Consider the following 16897-nt stretch of genomic DNA (forward strand, 5'->3'; position numbering starts at 1 on the left):
ATTTTAAATAAAAGTATACCTCTAATTTTCAGATCCAAACAGTAACACATAAAGTGATAGTACATTTGAGTCTGTTTTATAAATGCACAGTAGCACTCCTAAACCCATTGTTAAACTCCATACTGGTAAAAATGGATGTAATATCTCTAATCTTTACAACAAACTAATTTATTTTTTCCCCCTAAAATCCTGTTTAATCACTTAACATGTTTTTTAAGGTTACATTGGTAATTAAGATAAAGAATAGACATTAATGTTTATTCTTATTTTGAATTAGCTGGATCACTTACTGTGTCTCCCCATTCATCACCCAAAAGTCCATCATGCTTCCGTTCTACAGCGGATATCTCTTTCGGTATAATTTTGCCAGGAAATGATGACTTGACTGTATAGTTAAACGATAAATTCCACTCATTTTAAGGCTTAAAATCCTAAATAATTTATTTATCTATTTATTCATTCATACAGCCATTCAACAGATATTTACTACTGTGTGAAAAGTTATATAAAGATACATGGTATAACAACAATGTAAGACCCTCCAGTACGAATTGATAGTTCTTTGAAAAATTCAGGTTCTACATAATTACTCTTGCATCTTGCTTTTGATGGTTGATGCTTGTGATCTTTTGCATTCTCCCTGCTGTTCTCACTCAGTCCCCTTTGCCTCTGGGTCTCTCTCCCTGCTTACACACAGTCGGCCTCCAGGAATACTGCTTGGAGAGGTCAATTACTTATTCCTGGATTCTCCTTTAGGCTGCACATGCTACTTTAATTGCAAGTCTTTCCCCACTGCCTCTGTACCTGCAAAGATTAAGGCGCAAAATGACTGCTTAGTGGAGTATTGTAAGCCATGAAATAGCTTTCCATAACACTGGTGCATTCCCTGGAGTTGGCTTCTATCTGAACCCCAGGTAAAAGATTATTCAGTTCTTGATAAGCAACCTCGAGGAGATAGATTATTCCCAAGAATTTAGTGATAGGAACTAATCATAGCCCTTGACAACAGAATAAGATTACACTGCACTTCCATTTTCCCTGCTTTTTCTTCTTTTTGGACATGAAGAAAACATTTGCCTGTTAGTGAAGGCACACACATCAGCTAGCAGCTGCCGAAACTCATGGCTTCACAGTAATGATAGGAGTTTAAAGAGAAAGATTCAGGGACTAATTTAGGCTCCAGAACAGAGCAGAATAGAAAGCTGAGCTGAGAATGTGTTACCAGCCAAAATGCCATTCAGTTGGCTAGATTTTCTTAATTTCCTATTCCAATGACAGTGATACTAGTCTGAGTTGGGGAGGTGTCTGGCAATAGAGAGGGAGTTTCAAAAAATGAAGAGTTCTACTCTTGCTGTCCTGTGTTAGTGAAAAATGAACTTCTATGGCTTTGACTCTATAATGTATATTTTTTTAATGCTCACTGGCACTAGAGAGTTAATACATGGGTGTCTTTGGGGAGAAAGGGCTCAGGAGCTGATTTTGCTGGGCCACAACATGTAACACGGTTTGAAGTAATTGATTTCAGTACAGTCCACTCATCCTTCACGTCCCGAATAATGCTTTTGAACACCAAGGTCATAGAAATGCATTTTGGCTTTATGCTTGTTTAGAACTCTTTTTGGGTTGGAATATATATGTATAGATTCTGTTCCCCGGAGGAGAGTGACATTTTGTGAACAGAGTGATTGGGACTAAGGACTAAGTGTTCTTCATAAAAAGTTTCACCTCAGTTCTCAGTCTGTTACCCTAATTTCTTTTCACTTGCTCCTCAAGTCCTATACCTTGGGGGAGTTCTTGGCCAACACTAATCCCCATGGTGTTTTCTTTCCCAGTTGTCACAGATGAGACCTTGAGCTTCATTCAGAAAAGCAGACGCCTCCTGGTTGTCCTAAGCCCCAACTACGTGCTCCAGGGAACCCAAGCCCTCCTGGAGCTCAAGGCTGGCCTAGAAAACATGGCCTCTCGGGGCAACATCAACGTCATTTTAGTACAGTACAAAGCTGTGAAGGAAACGAAGGTGAAAGAGCTGAAGAGGGCTAAGACGGTGCTTACGGTCATTAAATGGAAAGGGGAGAAATCCAAGTATCCGCAGGGCAGATTTTGGAAGCAGCTGCAGGTGGCCATGCCAGTGAAGAAAATTTCCAGGTGGTCTAGAAGTGGAGAGCAGGGTCTCTCCTATTCATCCTTGAAAAATGTATGAAAGGGCAAATGAAAGGGGTAAAAAGATCCAAGGGTACTCCAGGAAGGAAGAATTCCCCCTTCTTTATTCCCAGTTTATTGCTTCATGGACAGAAAAAAAATTATATGGAAGCCTTCCCATAGAGATAAATTCAGGGTGACTGTAGGAAGAGCTGTTCTGCTTCCTCAGGCAATAGTAAGGCTTAGAATGCTAGTGCCACCTCCTGTCACCAGTGTCTGATGTCACTATGTCCTTTGCAGACAAAGACTTGGTTGATGCGAATTTCCCCTTCTGCATCCTCCATTCCTCCCCCTACTCATCTCTATCCTCTCTCTCTCTCTCTCTCTCTCTCTCTCTCTCTCTCTCTCTCTCTCTTTTGAAATAATCTTAACATTATGGGGCAGCCTTTGCTGTGGATTTAAAGACCCTTTAAAGATGAGTCATCTGTTAACAGGGTCATTATGAGTTTCCAAGTATAGTTTTCATTTTCTTTTATTTTTACTCATCCATTAAAAAGGTAATCAGGGCCTAAATTTATTTTAGCTAAGGATAAAAACTCTTTTGCTCATTCAGCTGTATCAGACACCCTCATAGCAAGACTGACACCACTTAGGATGATACAAAGCAGAGTAACTGAAAATGTTCCTTAGACAGTAATTGGTTTAAAGGGCTATCCTGAATTGTCTCCTACTATGCAACCCATGTCCTCTATCTCAGGTAATTGATATCATATTTGTCAACTTGAAAAATGTATAGTAATTTTTATTAAACTCCCGATTATCTGTAGGTTGACCAATATTTATCATTCCATCTCCCTACCTACTGCATCTTGTGTCAGTCATTGGGAGTTTGCAGGTGGTTCCTCACTTGGTTCAGTCGGATAGGAAGCTTCTTTTAATGGTGCTAATACCAAGTAAAATAACAGCAAAAAGCTTTTAGGGCATTTTCTGTCTTATGAGAAAAGCACAGAACAGGGTGTTTGTCAATTTGCCTTTTAATCTCAACCTTGCTAATGTGAATATTAGGAAAGCAATTTCTCATTTGTTTCTGTCTCCCCATTGTAAAGTGTGAAAGTTAGACTTAGTGACCTTGAGAGTGCTTTTAGCATGAATATTCTAAGAGCATTAACTGGACCCCAAGCATTTTTCATATTTTATTCACTGGTACAGTTAATACACTCACTCCAAACAAGTCAGTCTGAATAGTCACTGTTAATGAAACGTGTTTTAGTTTATTTTAAGTAAAGTTTTACTGTTCTTAAGACTTGGAAAAGTGAAAACTAAGTCCAGAGTTTACAGAGTGGTGAATATGTATGTTACATATAGAGTTTTACAAATATATGTATGTATATACACACAAGAATTATATATGTATATATATTGCATATATATACACATGAATTACATATATATACATATATACATACATGAATTGTATATATTATATATATATAAATATATATATATATACACATACTCACACTATATATACACATACAGACATATGACTTTAAATAGTTATTGACACAATATTATGAATTAATAGGACTCTTATCCAGTTTTTAAATTACCTTCTTTACTGTAATATTTTTGTGTCAGTGTTTTCTGTACATTAATATTTGTGAATTTACAGCTCACAGAGTGGTAGTTGTTGTTAGCTCTTGCTTTCCCTAAATTAGTATAAATAACTTACTACTGCCACAGATGATCTGGGTGCAACAGAATCTCTTGTGCATAGAGCTTCCATGGTCACTGCTAAGCAGTAGTCAGCCCTCTGGCATTAACTGATCATCTACTGTGTTCTGAGCACACACACTTAGAAGCTAAGCTATATTAATCTTAGTGCTCAACTACTGGAGAGATAAATCTCTATTTGGACTGTTAAGTAATACAGGAAAAGAAAATAAAAATACCTATAAATGAGACTGGGTATCCTATGAAAAATGAGAATTCATAATTTAAGGAGATCCTTATCTTAGTAGTATGAATGTTGATAAACAATTCTAAAACTATCTACTACATTTGTGTCCTCCTGAGGTATTAAAGTCTATTTAATAAATCATTTTTCTACAGAGAAGTTAATGATTATTTTTATTAAAAAAAAAACCTTCATGAATCATTGACCATAAACCTATGGTATGGGGTCACTCTTGGATCTAACTTTTTTAGCCTTACTAATGCTTTTCTTTATTAGAAACCACAATTACTCCTCTTATTAACCCTTCACTCACAAGACCAGAGGAGAACTGACTTCAGATAAGATTTGAATATCAATTCTAGCATGAATTTTAGGTAAATGAAGGACAGCCCCATTACCAAGGGGCTGTTCTCTTGCCAATGCTGCATTCTTTTTGCACTTTTGGATTTTATATTTACCCCAAATGCTGTTTGGTGCCCCTAGAAACTTCTTGATACTTCTTGTCCTATTTATATTCCTGTATTTGGTACTGAAATTTTCCAAATGCTAAAATCTAAAGCAACTCAAATCTAAATGATATGTCTCATCTTAAGATAATTTTGTTTCAAGATTTTTTTGTTTTATGTCCCAGAAGATGCCCAATACAGATTATCTGAGTGAGATGGAGAAACATAATTTGGAGAACAAGAAGAAATCACTCTCTAATGTTAAAAATAAAAGTATCTAATCTTAAAAAGAAAAACCTTAATGGTTTTAGATATACGATATAAAGACCTTCTGCACCCAAGTTAACAAAAAAACATGATATATAGAGTGTCTAATTACACAGTCATGTAAAATTATTTAATATTTTTCTGTGTTGTAATTTAGAAGATTCCCTAGGAGTCTAATAAACAAGGACGTCATTGTATTGGAGAACAAAAGCATTACTCCACTTGTTAATTATCTATTTTCTTTCCATAGGTTTTCATATATTAAGATTATCTTTTTTATTTTATTCATAAACTTTTGTATTTCCATTTTCCAATGATTTGTAAATTTGTTTATTTTAAAAATAAACCATTTATTTTAAGCTTTGAATTTTATTTTGTGCATGTGTTTTATGTCTTTATTTTCATGTTTGGGTATAAGAGATGAGAATACAAAGATTAATGATACACTTAGAAAAAGAAATGTTATAAGAGACATTAATTTTCTCTTTCTGAGAAAAATCTGAGAAAACCGGGAACTTCAACTCAAGAACATTTTTTTTTACATGTGAGTAAAAGAGTTACTTAATTAAAATGGTTTGATCTAGTATACCAGATGTGTGTATATATGTGTGTATATGTGTGTGTGTATGTGTATGTGTGTGTATGTGTGTGTGTGTGTGGGGGGTGTGGATTGAGAGAGAGAATCAGAGGGAGAGAGAGAGAAGGAGAGAGAGAGATGGGGAGTAGAGACAGAGAGAGAAAAACAGGCAGAGAGAGAGAGGAGAGAGTTTTAAAATAAAGACACAAGCCTATTCCTTTTTTGTTCAACTTGAAACTTGGGCAGCTTACAGTAATCTCTTACTTTTTATACGTTTTAATACAACCCTAAGGCAGTTGTTTTGAAAGATCAATTAACTAATGCCTTGTCGTTAGTTAATAGGTGATAATTTGAATCAAATATGCATTTCTATCACAAATTTCAAACAAATCAGTGATAAATATTTGGAAAGGCATTTTCTTTTGAGTTAATATTAAGTCTGTAGTGGCAGGGAAGATTTCTTGCTCTTTAAAAAAAATCTTATTCATTTATTCCAAGATTATTTATTGGATCTCTATAACTGAGCTGGTTAGCTTAGTAAAAATTTTCCTACTGAAGAATTTCCAAGTTTCAAACCAGTCTCCAAAGAGTAGACTTAAGATCAATGAATGCAAGTTACAAGAAAACAATTTCTATTCATTTAAGAAGCAACTGTAAAGCAAAGCTAAACAATAATGTATTTCACTGTCTTTGGAGATATTAACCCCACCGCCATTACTAGAGGTGTACAAGCAGAGATTTGATGGAACTTATTGAAATTTTGTAAAAGGTTTTTTTGCATTGTATAAGTAATAATGATCCTGAAGTTGCTTCCAACTTTGAAAATGACTTACTGGAACACAGTGGTGACTATTTTCAATATCAGCTGTTTCAATATCAATAGTTTGGATATGATGGCTACCTGGCTATTACTGACCCTATTAAAATTTTTAAGATGTATCTTTCAGTCACTTACTGAAGTTACTAAGTCTATGACACAAATAAACTTGCAGTATAACAGAAGAGACATGTTCAACAACTAGTCTGTCTATTTCTCTGTTTCTACTCAAGAAATATGAGGTATTTTTAGCATGGGCTAACAGATTATGTATTCCAGTAGTATTTTTTAAACTGAATAGACAGACTTTTAAAAATTAAAATCCACATTTTAAGATGATTCTTTAAAGTTACCATTAGAATCAATCATTAGTCTATACACTATTTTTATATTGTTCTTTATGTATTATTTTTATTGTTATAAACAATATATAATATCGTTATTAACTATAATAATATAATTGTTATTCAGTTTTGTATTATTATTGAATAATAATTTAATCAAGGTGATTAATTCAAAAGCGTACCATGCACTAGATATTTACCTATAGGTATCAATGTGTTGTCTAACCTACAATTTTGCTCTCATTATATGCATTTTATAGATGGATGAACTCAAACTTTTAAAGATATTAAAATAAATGATTATACTATTAAGATAAAACATTAAGATAAATGGAGAAACCAATATTTGAATTCAGATTCATCTTCCAAATTAGGTGCCCCCATTTTTTTTAATCTGTACTTCAAGTTTTAAGAGAGAGAGAAAGAGGTTTGCTACTCTTTCATACACCAGTAAACTAGCCAAAGAACAAATTTACAGCCCTAGTTTTCTTTTGGTTTTCTTTCTACTTTCAAGTTGATACCAAGGAGATTATGACTTTTACACGCCAGAGTGTTCTGGAATAGTGAAGAGTTCTAGATCAGAAACTGTGACTTCAAAACCAATTTAGTACGACACGAGAAAACTGATCTTATCAATCTACAGCCACACCTCAGTATTGTTTTGTTTTGTTTTGTTTTGTTTTTTGAGCCAAACAGAATAAACGACCTAATTTAAGATGCCCTGTCCAAATAATACTCAGCATTAAAAAATAGTAAAAATTAACATCCTCAAATATGAAGTTGGACAATATGGAAGATAATAGAATAGGCCATAAAGGAGGCAGTTTCCTTCAAAGTATGTGAATACCCCTAGGTATAGCCCAACCCTTATCTGAGAAGCATATCCTATATCCATTCCTCAATGTCTGGAATTCCACAATTCACATTTGTTTTGGTTTGGTTTTTTTAGCATTACTCTCTCTCAAATGCAAGCCCTCCATTTTCAGGATGAAGTAACAAAATTAAAAACAAACCAAAAAAGCCATAGGATTTAAAGACAATTTTCTTTAGAGAATCTAAGACAATGTTTTATTTTCAACAGTGGTACCGTCATTGGACAGAACAAACATTTTCCTAAAGTGACTATTTTGAAGTGAAACACCCATACCCACACTCACACACACTCCCCCCACACACAATTTGAGTGCACAAGTTCCTTTTGTTGAAAAACTATCCATGTTTTCTTAAGGTTATATCATATTTCTCATGATACAGGAGAAACAGTAGAGTTCCTACCCTTACATTCTCAGATTTATGAAAGGCAGCAACATAAGATTCTGAGCAGGACCAGAGAGGACAAAGGAGTTACCAAGACACACACACACACACACACACACACACACATACGGGCTTTGAAGATAAGTGAAAATTTAGATTTATCTTTTAAGAGTGCAGCAGAAATTGTCTAAAACACTTCATGCTCTTGATAAAACCAGTCAAAAGTTCTTAAACATTGAGCATGTTTCATTTGATTTTCCTTCAAGTTCATGTTAAATGCATCAACTGGAAATAAATAATCTGGTAAAGAGCACAGTTCCTTCATTCCCTGTCAAATTCATGATCCAATTCACTGAAAACTTCCAGCTTGTCTTCACAGGCTGAAAAGTTTCTCTGTCAGTGATTTACCCCTGGCCTCAAAAGTGTAGGCATTCAACCTCATGGTCTGTCCACAGTACCTGTTTTCAGAGTTGTCAACGGCTGCCATTTATAAATTTGGAATTCCTTTCCTTTAGAAAATCACATTGTTTAAGCTCCTAAATCTCACAGTGAGTTAAGCACTCCATTTATCTCAAGAACTTTCCACTGGGTTCTGTCCAAATTGACCTCAATAACTATTAGAATTGTATGCTTCATGCGAAGTCTCAACTAATTGCCTGATTTTTACCAGTCATTTTTGTCATCATTGTTGACCCTTTAATTGATTTCCAGGCCAATCCTTCACACATACACACAAGAAAAAAAGAAAGGGAATTTTGGTTGACAGCACGGTCAATACTATGAACTGTCTGCTATATCCAAATATTTTAAGTAGCAAGAACTATAACTCTGTGGATCTTAGGAGGTAGTAATGCCCTATTGACCTTTACTGATAAGACTGTGTCTGGAGCATTATGTTCAGTCCTATTCAGGGTACTATTTTTAGGAAACACACATATATATATACTGAATATTATTAAAAGAAAAATTATAAAAGTGGGGAAGAGACTTGATACTGCATCATATGGAGAATAACATAAAATTCATGAAGTCATTTAATCTAGAGATGAGAAGAAAATACAATGAGATCACAAGAATTATGAAATATTTAAGATATTTTAAAATGTCAGATCCAAGACCACTGGATAAAAGTGGAAGGAATTTCAAAACAAGAAATTATTTACCAATGGAGCTGAAATTAGCTGCTTTTAGACGTGGTTAATTCCTTATCCTAAAGGTAGCAGATACTTTGCAACCACTGATAACAGTAGTGTAGATGAGATTCCTTACCTGGGTAGATTATTTAACACTTAGATCTTATATTCTCAAGTGTTCACTGCCTGTCCTTTGCAGGATTGTCAACAATGAACTGAAACCTATATAAGTTTTCACTAGGCATTGTCCTATCTTTCCATTTTCCTATAGATACAGTGGAAGCGGTTTTTGACTTCATTCAAAGGAGCCGGAGGATGATTGTTGTCCTGAGCCCAGATTATGTGACAGAAAAAAGCATCAGCATGCTGGAGTTCAAACTGGGTGTCATGTGTCAGAACTCCATTGCCACCAAGCTCATTGTGGTTGAGTATCGTCCCCTTGAGCATCCACACCCAAGCATCCTGCAGCTGAAAGAGTCTGTGTCTTTTGTGAGCTGGAAGGGAGAAAAGTCTAAACATTCTGGTTCTAAATTCTGGAAGGCCTTGCGATTGGCTCTTCCCCTGAGAAGTCTGAGTGCCAGTTCTGGCTGGAATGAGAGCTGCTCTTCCCAGTCTGACATCAGTCTGGACCACGTTCAAAGGAGGAGAAGTCGTTTGAAAGAGCCCCCAGAACTCCAGAGCTCAGGGAGGGCTGCAGATGCCTCTCCAGCCCCAGACATGATGTCCAAGCACAGAGGGAAGCCCTCTGCAGCCTGTCGCTGCTGTGTCACCTACTGTGAAGGAGAGAGTCAGCTTAGGAGCAAAAGCCGGGCAGAGATTCATACCCAGCCCCAGTGGGAGACACACCTCTGTAAGCCTGTTCCCCAAGAGTCAGAAACTCAATGGATACAAAATGGCACCAGATTGGAATCCCCTGCTCCCCAGATCTCAGCCCTTGCTCTTCACCATTTCACGGATTTATCCAATAACAATGACTTTTATATCCTATAATTACTGTGTGGTGGGTGGTGGCTGCTATTTCTACCAGCCCATTTTGTGTCATGAACCTATGGGAATAATTGACATTTTTATCATCTAATGGACTATCAGATTGTGTCCCTTTATTGATTTTTAAAAACTATTTATTTCTAGGAGACAAAAGATCCGAAGGACCCGAATCCAGACTTATTGCCTCTAATGGCCTCAGAAGAGCACACTCTTCTTGGGCCCTAGAAGGTCAGTATGCGCAAGTTGCCTAAAGTCTGATCCTCTCTCTTGCCCAATGGTTTTAAATGGAGCAAAGAATTTTATTGTTTCCTTTGAGTTTGTTGACCAACCTCATGTTATAAGTCAGTCAGGTGTACTTGGGCTATGACACTTACAGGGTATGTGTATCTTGAGGGAACATTATGGAAAGAAATTGGTTTTGATGGAAGCTGTAGGACTAAGCTCAACAGAAAACCCATAGCATATTTTCCCAGGAAGAACCAAATACTCCCATGCAGGGATACATGGTGTCCTCTGTCTCACTGTAAACTAGTGTTCTCTAAACTGCCTAAAGTTGTTAGCATCAATAAAGTTATATTTTTATGTGATTTCATTTGTACTAACAAATTTTTACCTCTCTCTCTCCCTTCTACCTTTTATGGCTTTTAAATTCATATCTGAAGAGTATTCCCTTTAAAGAAATTGCGACTTGGTTTGGGTACTAGGAAAACTGAGATGTCTCTTTAGTTTCTTTCTAATGTGTATTAGAAGTGATCCGAGAGGGGACCAAAAGAGAGTAAGAAAATGTCTCAAAGGAAAAGGAGGTTTATACAAAAATATCATTATATTTTTAGAAATGACACCTGAAAAATTTAGTACCATTAAGGGTTTAGGGTAGAGTTTGGTACACCAATCCCTTCTTCTCATTCAGAATTCTGAGAATAGTCAATTCAAGTGCCTACAAGGATCAAAAGTTAGAAAAAAGAGAAAAGGGAGCCAGATATAAGTATAATACAATGCTCTCCGTCTAGGACCCATGTGTATAGGGACATAGGTATAGATAAGTATTTCTTTAAACATTTTAACACAATCATAAAAGGCACATGGCATTTGATTTCCAGGTCAGGGAGATAATAGAGATGATTTAGCCTGGAGGTAATTGAAGAGTATATATTTCTTTAAAAGGGAGCATCCTCTACTCACCTCCATTTGATTGCTGTCACTGATTTAGCCCCAGTGTTGGAAGATTGTCCAGTTTTTCAAAAGAATCTAAAAATCCAGATTTTTATGTAATCTGTCAATTATGGAATGACTTTAACTTAAAAAAAAAGAAAAGAAAAGAAAAAAGTAAAGAACCAACCAAAACACATGAACATACATTTACCCAGAGAGCCACTAGTTTATAATTTCAAAACGAAGGTATTCACCCAAAAAACATATGTCAAATGAAGATCCAAATAACCCTGGTGATTCTGAGACTGGAGAATACAGACTGGCCCTAAGGAAATAATGGAAGACATTTATTTCCTCCCCAAATTGAAGACATCTGTACACTCAGAATAGGGCTGATCTGATCCAACACTCCATTAAGAAGAAAAAGCTAGAAAATAGTGTGCCTTCCATCTACTCTGTAAAGGGCCTCTGCCTGGTGGGTTTACAGTAAAAAAGTTAGGAGCACAATCTACTGCTCCTGACCAGGAGCAGAGTAAAAGGAGCCAAAATTCATACCAGACATGAGCGCTCACCTTCAGTATATGAGCCCTGGCTGCTAGTGAGCTATGGCCAAACGGGTATCATCCATTCTAGGTTATTAATAGTGAATGAGAGGTGGAGAAAGAAGCCAGAGTTTTCATCCCAATACTCCTCTTGGAGAGAAATACAGAATTCTATAATGAAAACAGAAACAATTAGATCCTTCTCCTGCTGAAATAAGATGAGGAAGTAGGGCCCTCCAGAGTAAATGGGACTCAACATGGAACTTGTAATTAGAAAATGACAGGCCTGAATATCTACCTGAATATCCAGCAGAAAATGATTGAGCACAACTCGTGTTCTACACTGCATTCCTTCTTGAAGGGATTAATCCATTCTTGATTTATGTTCAAGAATCTTCACTTGGAAGACAGAGAGTAGTTTCTCTCTAAATCTGTTAAATAGTGGGTAATGTAAGTTGCTCCAAATCCCAAGAAGGGAGAGAATGCTGTTACCTATAAGCAGTCTTATTCCTTATTAGCACAGTATCTCAAACCATAAAATATCTTTGGGGAAATTAAGACATTACTTTTATGATTTATAAATTATTTTCTAAGTGAAGAAAATAAGTGAAAGGACTAGTGGCAGAGGCATGGAAAATTACACCTGAGCTCTTATTATGAAAGCATAGCTGGATAATCACGGTGTTCTCAAAAGCTAAATGTTGGTCAGTATCAATTTCCATTGACAATATAAGTACAGTGTAAACAATAAAGTCATAATTTTTGGCATTAGCTATACAAGGGTCAGAAAGATGATAGACCATACTTGTACTGTATGGAGAAAAGCGATGAGGTTATGTCATTATTTCCTGACCCAACATGCTACAATTGAATGCAGTAATCAGTACCATATATTTCAGTGGGTGAATAAGAGGAATGAAATTTCCTCTTGGGTCATGCATATTCCTAACTGAATTAATATGATTGTAAGTTAAATGGACATCATTTACATAGGAAAATTGCCTATTTAGGAGTAAGTTTCAAGTCAAGTAGAGATGAATATGAGTCCTGCTTCTCTCCTAACTGTCTGTTTGACTATAGGCTCTCTGGGCCTCCATCTCCTGCTAGCTAAAATGGAGATAACATTATTAACTTCATTGGACTTCACGAGCATTAAATGATATAATGCATGTAAGTTCATAGCACAGTGTCTGGCACACTGTAAGTGCTCAATATTTGTTGACAAATTTTATACACATAGTGAAATCACTCTTGTGGTTACCTAAATTTCCATTTGCATAATTATTTATGGCTTACAAATCAATTTTATTACATCATATTTTTTTAGCACAAAAGCAGTTCAGAACTGGAACATATTATCCAGTTTAAGTGACTTTCTTAATGACACTCAGCCAATTAGTGATAGGGTTGGGCATCTAATCTAGGCTTCTGACACCTGACCCAGTGTCAACTGTAGAACTACTCTTGTAAGATTTGATTGGAAGTACATCTATTACAAAGCCACCTAACTGGAACTATTTAATTTGAACCATTATACATTCAAATCAAAAAGGCAGTCAGGGGGGCCTCCCTGGTGGCGCAGTGGTTGAGAGTCCGCCTGCCGATGCAGGGGATACGGGTTCGTGCCCCAGTCTGGGAGGATCCCATATGCCGCGGAGCGGCTGGGCCCGTGAGCCATGGCCGCTGGGCCTGTGCATCCGGAGCCTGTGCTCCGCAACGGGAGAGGCCACAACAGTGAGAGGCCCGCATACCGCAAAAAGAAAAAAAAAAAAAAAAAAAGGCAGTTAATGTAAACCCACACACAGTTAATTAAATGTCATATCAACTGTCTGATGTGTCATCTGGCTTTGTCATCTTGTGATTTTACATAATTTCATTTAAAAATATTATAACATCTAAGCATTTAAAAAGTAGAATTTTCTTCTAGACCCTATGATCATATTATAATTTCCCCCCAATAAATAATTTGTATTTTTCTTAATGCAAAATAAAAATATGTTCACCATTTATCTTAAAAAACAAATATAATCTTTCAGGAGCTATGATTTACACTGTGGGTTCCAATTACTTACTCTTATAATTAGTAAAAACTCTAGTAATAATATATTCACTTACAGTGTGAAGATTTGAGGTGGTCGGTAAAACTAATGTTCCTGAACTAATGTTCATGAAAAAGTCATGAATAATAAATTGAACTAATCATAAAAATGTGTGCAGAAGGACAAACAATCCCTATGGCACTGGTTTCAAACTTTTTGTGTCTAAAAACTTGGGGGGGGGCATCTTACAAGTGAGGATCTCAGGTGAAGCTCCTACTCCAGAGGGACTGATTTATTAGGTAGTGGACATTGTCCAGGAGTCTGCATTTTAACATTGTACCCTTGATAATTCAGATAAGGTATTCCATGGGTCAAACAAACAACTACCTATGAGAATTTTTTCAAACTAGTCTTACATTTTTATACTATTCAAGCTATAAGAAGAGAGAGCCTTTATTAGAGACCAGACTAAGTCTTCTCAAAGCATATTCTTGATGCACCAACATCAGAACCAGTTTGGTTTCACATTAAAATGCATATTTCTTGACCCCATGCAATACTAACTAAATGAAGGTCTGCAAATCTACCCCACTCAAGAGAATAGGGCAGATTTGCACTTGGAATAAACTTCCCAGGTGATTCTGATGTACAAAATGTTTAAGAACCATTAATTTTTATCTTTCTTTAACTACTCTTTTACCCTTGTAGGCTCTGATTTTCTCCAGCCAAGGAGGACTACGAATCATCCTTTTAACAAGGTGTTTACAGGAAGTAGATGAAAATGTAGGACAAGTTTAACCCTTGGAGTTACCTCAGCACAAGGAGATATTTGAATAGATGAGCAGTTAATAGAATATATTTTTAATATTTGAAACATCAAACACTGACATTTGGAATCTGATGGGATTGCTGTAGTTTATCATATACATTAATCAGAATCTCATAAGCTATGCTGTGCTAAAAAATAACTCCAACATTTCAGTGGCTTCATACAACAAGACTTATTTCTTGTATATGCTACATGTCCAGTATAGGGGCTTACTTTTTTGTAGCATTTCCACCTGAAATTTGTAGCTTCCTGCTGTTCTATGCTTCAGACTAATTATGGCTTTTAATACTCTTACTCTTGGCCAGAAGTAGCTACAAGTACTGATCTGGTCATAGACAAGGCTGGAAAATGTAGTTTTCCTGTGTGCCTTGGAGAGGAGAATGAAATAGAACTGGGAGAACACATAGCATTGTCTGTGTCTAAGAATGAGATATTGAGATTACCTAAAGAGTCAAGGGACCTTCAAATTGAGATATGTCACATATTTTGATAATGAAGGAAAGAAGGACTTTGCTACCAACACCCCGCCTCAGGTTACCAAAGTGTCAAATCAGACAGTTGTGAAGAAAAGCAGTGTACAGAAAAGTGTAGACCTTGTATTTAAATGTTCCCCAATGAAAAATTGTTGAAGGAAAGCATAATAAATATAGCTTCTGGTTAAGAGGAAGTATTCTTAAAAATTGGAAAGTTTCTGTATTTGGTTAATTTCCATTCAGTGGCTTTAGTTAGCTCTCTAAGAATGTGATGCTCAAACTATCTGCCAATGAGCCATTTCATTTTTGAATATTCAGGGAGCCTCAGAAGAATTGAAGACATTTAGAACACAGCAGAGCATGTAACATGGTCATTAGAAAGTATCACTTAACCATTTATCTGAAGAGCTAAATAGGGAATTCAAACTGAAAATGTTAAAGCTTAGATGAAGGAAGAGACAAATGCTAGAGTGGGCATTATGAAGTCTGCTGCTATCTGTGCATCTGCTCTATGGTTTGGATTCTCTGTATTAAAATCTGAATTATTGTATGACTCCTTTAATACTGTGAAATAACATTTGATCATGAAGAAAAGCTCTCTTTGGGTGGTGAAGATCAGTGCTCAAGGAGCTTTTTTTTATTGAAGTATAGTTGATTTCCAATGTTGTGTTAATTTTTGCTGTATAGCAAAGTGACTCAGTTATACATATACATATATACATTGTTTTTAATATTATTTGGTTATAAGTTATAATGTTGAACAAAGAAGAGGTTTTATGTTCTAGTGTAGTGAGGAGATTGTTGACACAGTCCAAATTCTTCAGAGAATAATTTACAAAGTTTTCATTTTGGAGAATTCAAAACACTTAAAAATATTTAAAAAGGAAGAATTCTCTTTGAAATGAGCTCATGGGAAGAAAGCAGGAAGATTCAAAATAAACTCTGAATTCAGATCATGAGCTATTTTTATCCTACTCCAGGTGATGGGACCATTAATACTCTATTGCCATATTGAAAAAATCTTAACATAAAATCTGATATGCATTTATTTATTTTTCATTTAAGACACAAAGGCATACATAACAACTTATTACTTTTCCATTGTCAAAAACTGTGTCATATGCTTGCAATTAATTTGTAATTTAGTACCATGTTTTGAAACACACCTTGGACAGTGGTTCTTAACCAGGATTAGACATCATCTTTTTAAAAACTGAGGTTACTGCAGACTGCTAAATCTACCAAAATGATTTATATGCATAATCTTGTAAAGGATAACTGCCTCAAGTTATCCTTATAATATCTGCAAATGTTTCAGTGAAAAATCAATAGTGATATATTACAAATTTGGAGTAAAGAGGTTAAAAAATCCTAATATTCTAGATAATATCTTTTCCTTAAAGTGCAGAACTTAAAACTGATTCCCAAATACTGAAATTTGAGTCTTTTATTTTCATATCTTATTATGAAATTATATAAAATATGAGAAAAACCAAATACAGATGATAAAATTATAGAAATCACCAATGAAATTACTTAACTGAATAGCCAAAGAAAACCAGAACACATGTAATCAGTCATCTAGAATAAGAGAGTGTTTAAAGTATAACACCTGGCTATAGGCAAAACAATTAGATGACTTTTAAGAAGTACCAGGAGTGGGCTTCCCTGGTGGTGCAGTGGTTGAGAGTCCGCTTGCTGATGCAGGGGACACGGGTTCGTGCCCCGGTCTGGGAGGATCCCACGTGCCGCAGAGCAGCTGGGCCCGTGAGCCATGACCGCTGGGCCTGCGCGTCTGGAGCCTGTGCTCCACAGTGGGAGAGCCCACAACAGTGAGAAGCCTGCGTACTCCCAAAAAAAAAAAAAAAAAAAAGAAGTACCAGGAGAAAAAAAGGGAGAATAAATTAACCCGCTCAGTTATTCACAAACCTCAGTAAT

General features: G+C 35.9%; 1 protein-coding gene across 2 annotated transcripts in view; it reads left to right on the forward strand.

The window, feature by feature from the left end:
- Nucleotides 1-9927, forward strand: part of IL1RAP (interleukin 1 receptor accessory protein) — a gene marked incomplete at its 3' end in the record, with an annotated part of 125077 nt that extends 115150 nt beyond the window's left edge. Inside the window, exon 11 of one of the 2 annotated variants that reach the window (XM_081234399.1) lies at nucleotides 9209-9927. In XM_081234399.1, the coding sequence (XP_081090525.1) occupies nucleotides 9209-9927 (719 nt within the window). Of the gene's footprint in view, nucleotides 1-1832; nucleotides 5169-9208 lie in introns of those variants that run through there. The other variant, XM_081234400.1, reaches the window with a different exon arrangement.
- Between the last annotated feature and the right edge of the window lie 6970 nt (nucleotides 9928-16897).

The sequence above is a fragment of the Mesoplodon bidens genome (assembly GCF_964165515.1).
Source record: "Mesoplodon bidens genome assembly, chromosome: 5".
Lineage (NCBI taxonomy): Eukaryota > Metazoa > Chordata > Mammalia > Artiodactyla > Ziphiidae > Mesoplodon > Mesoplodon bidens.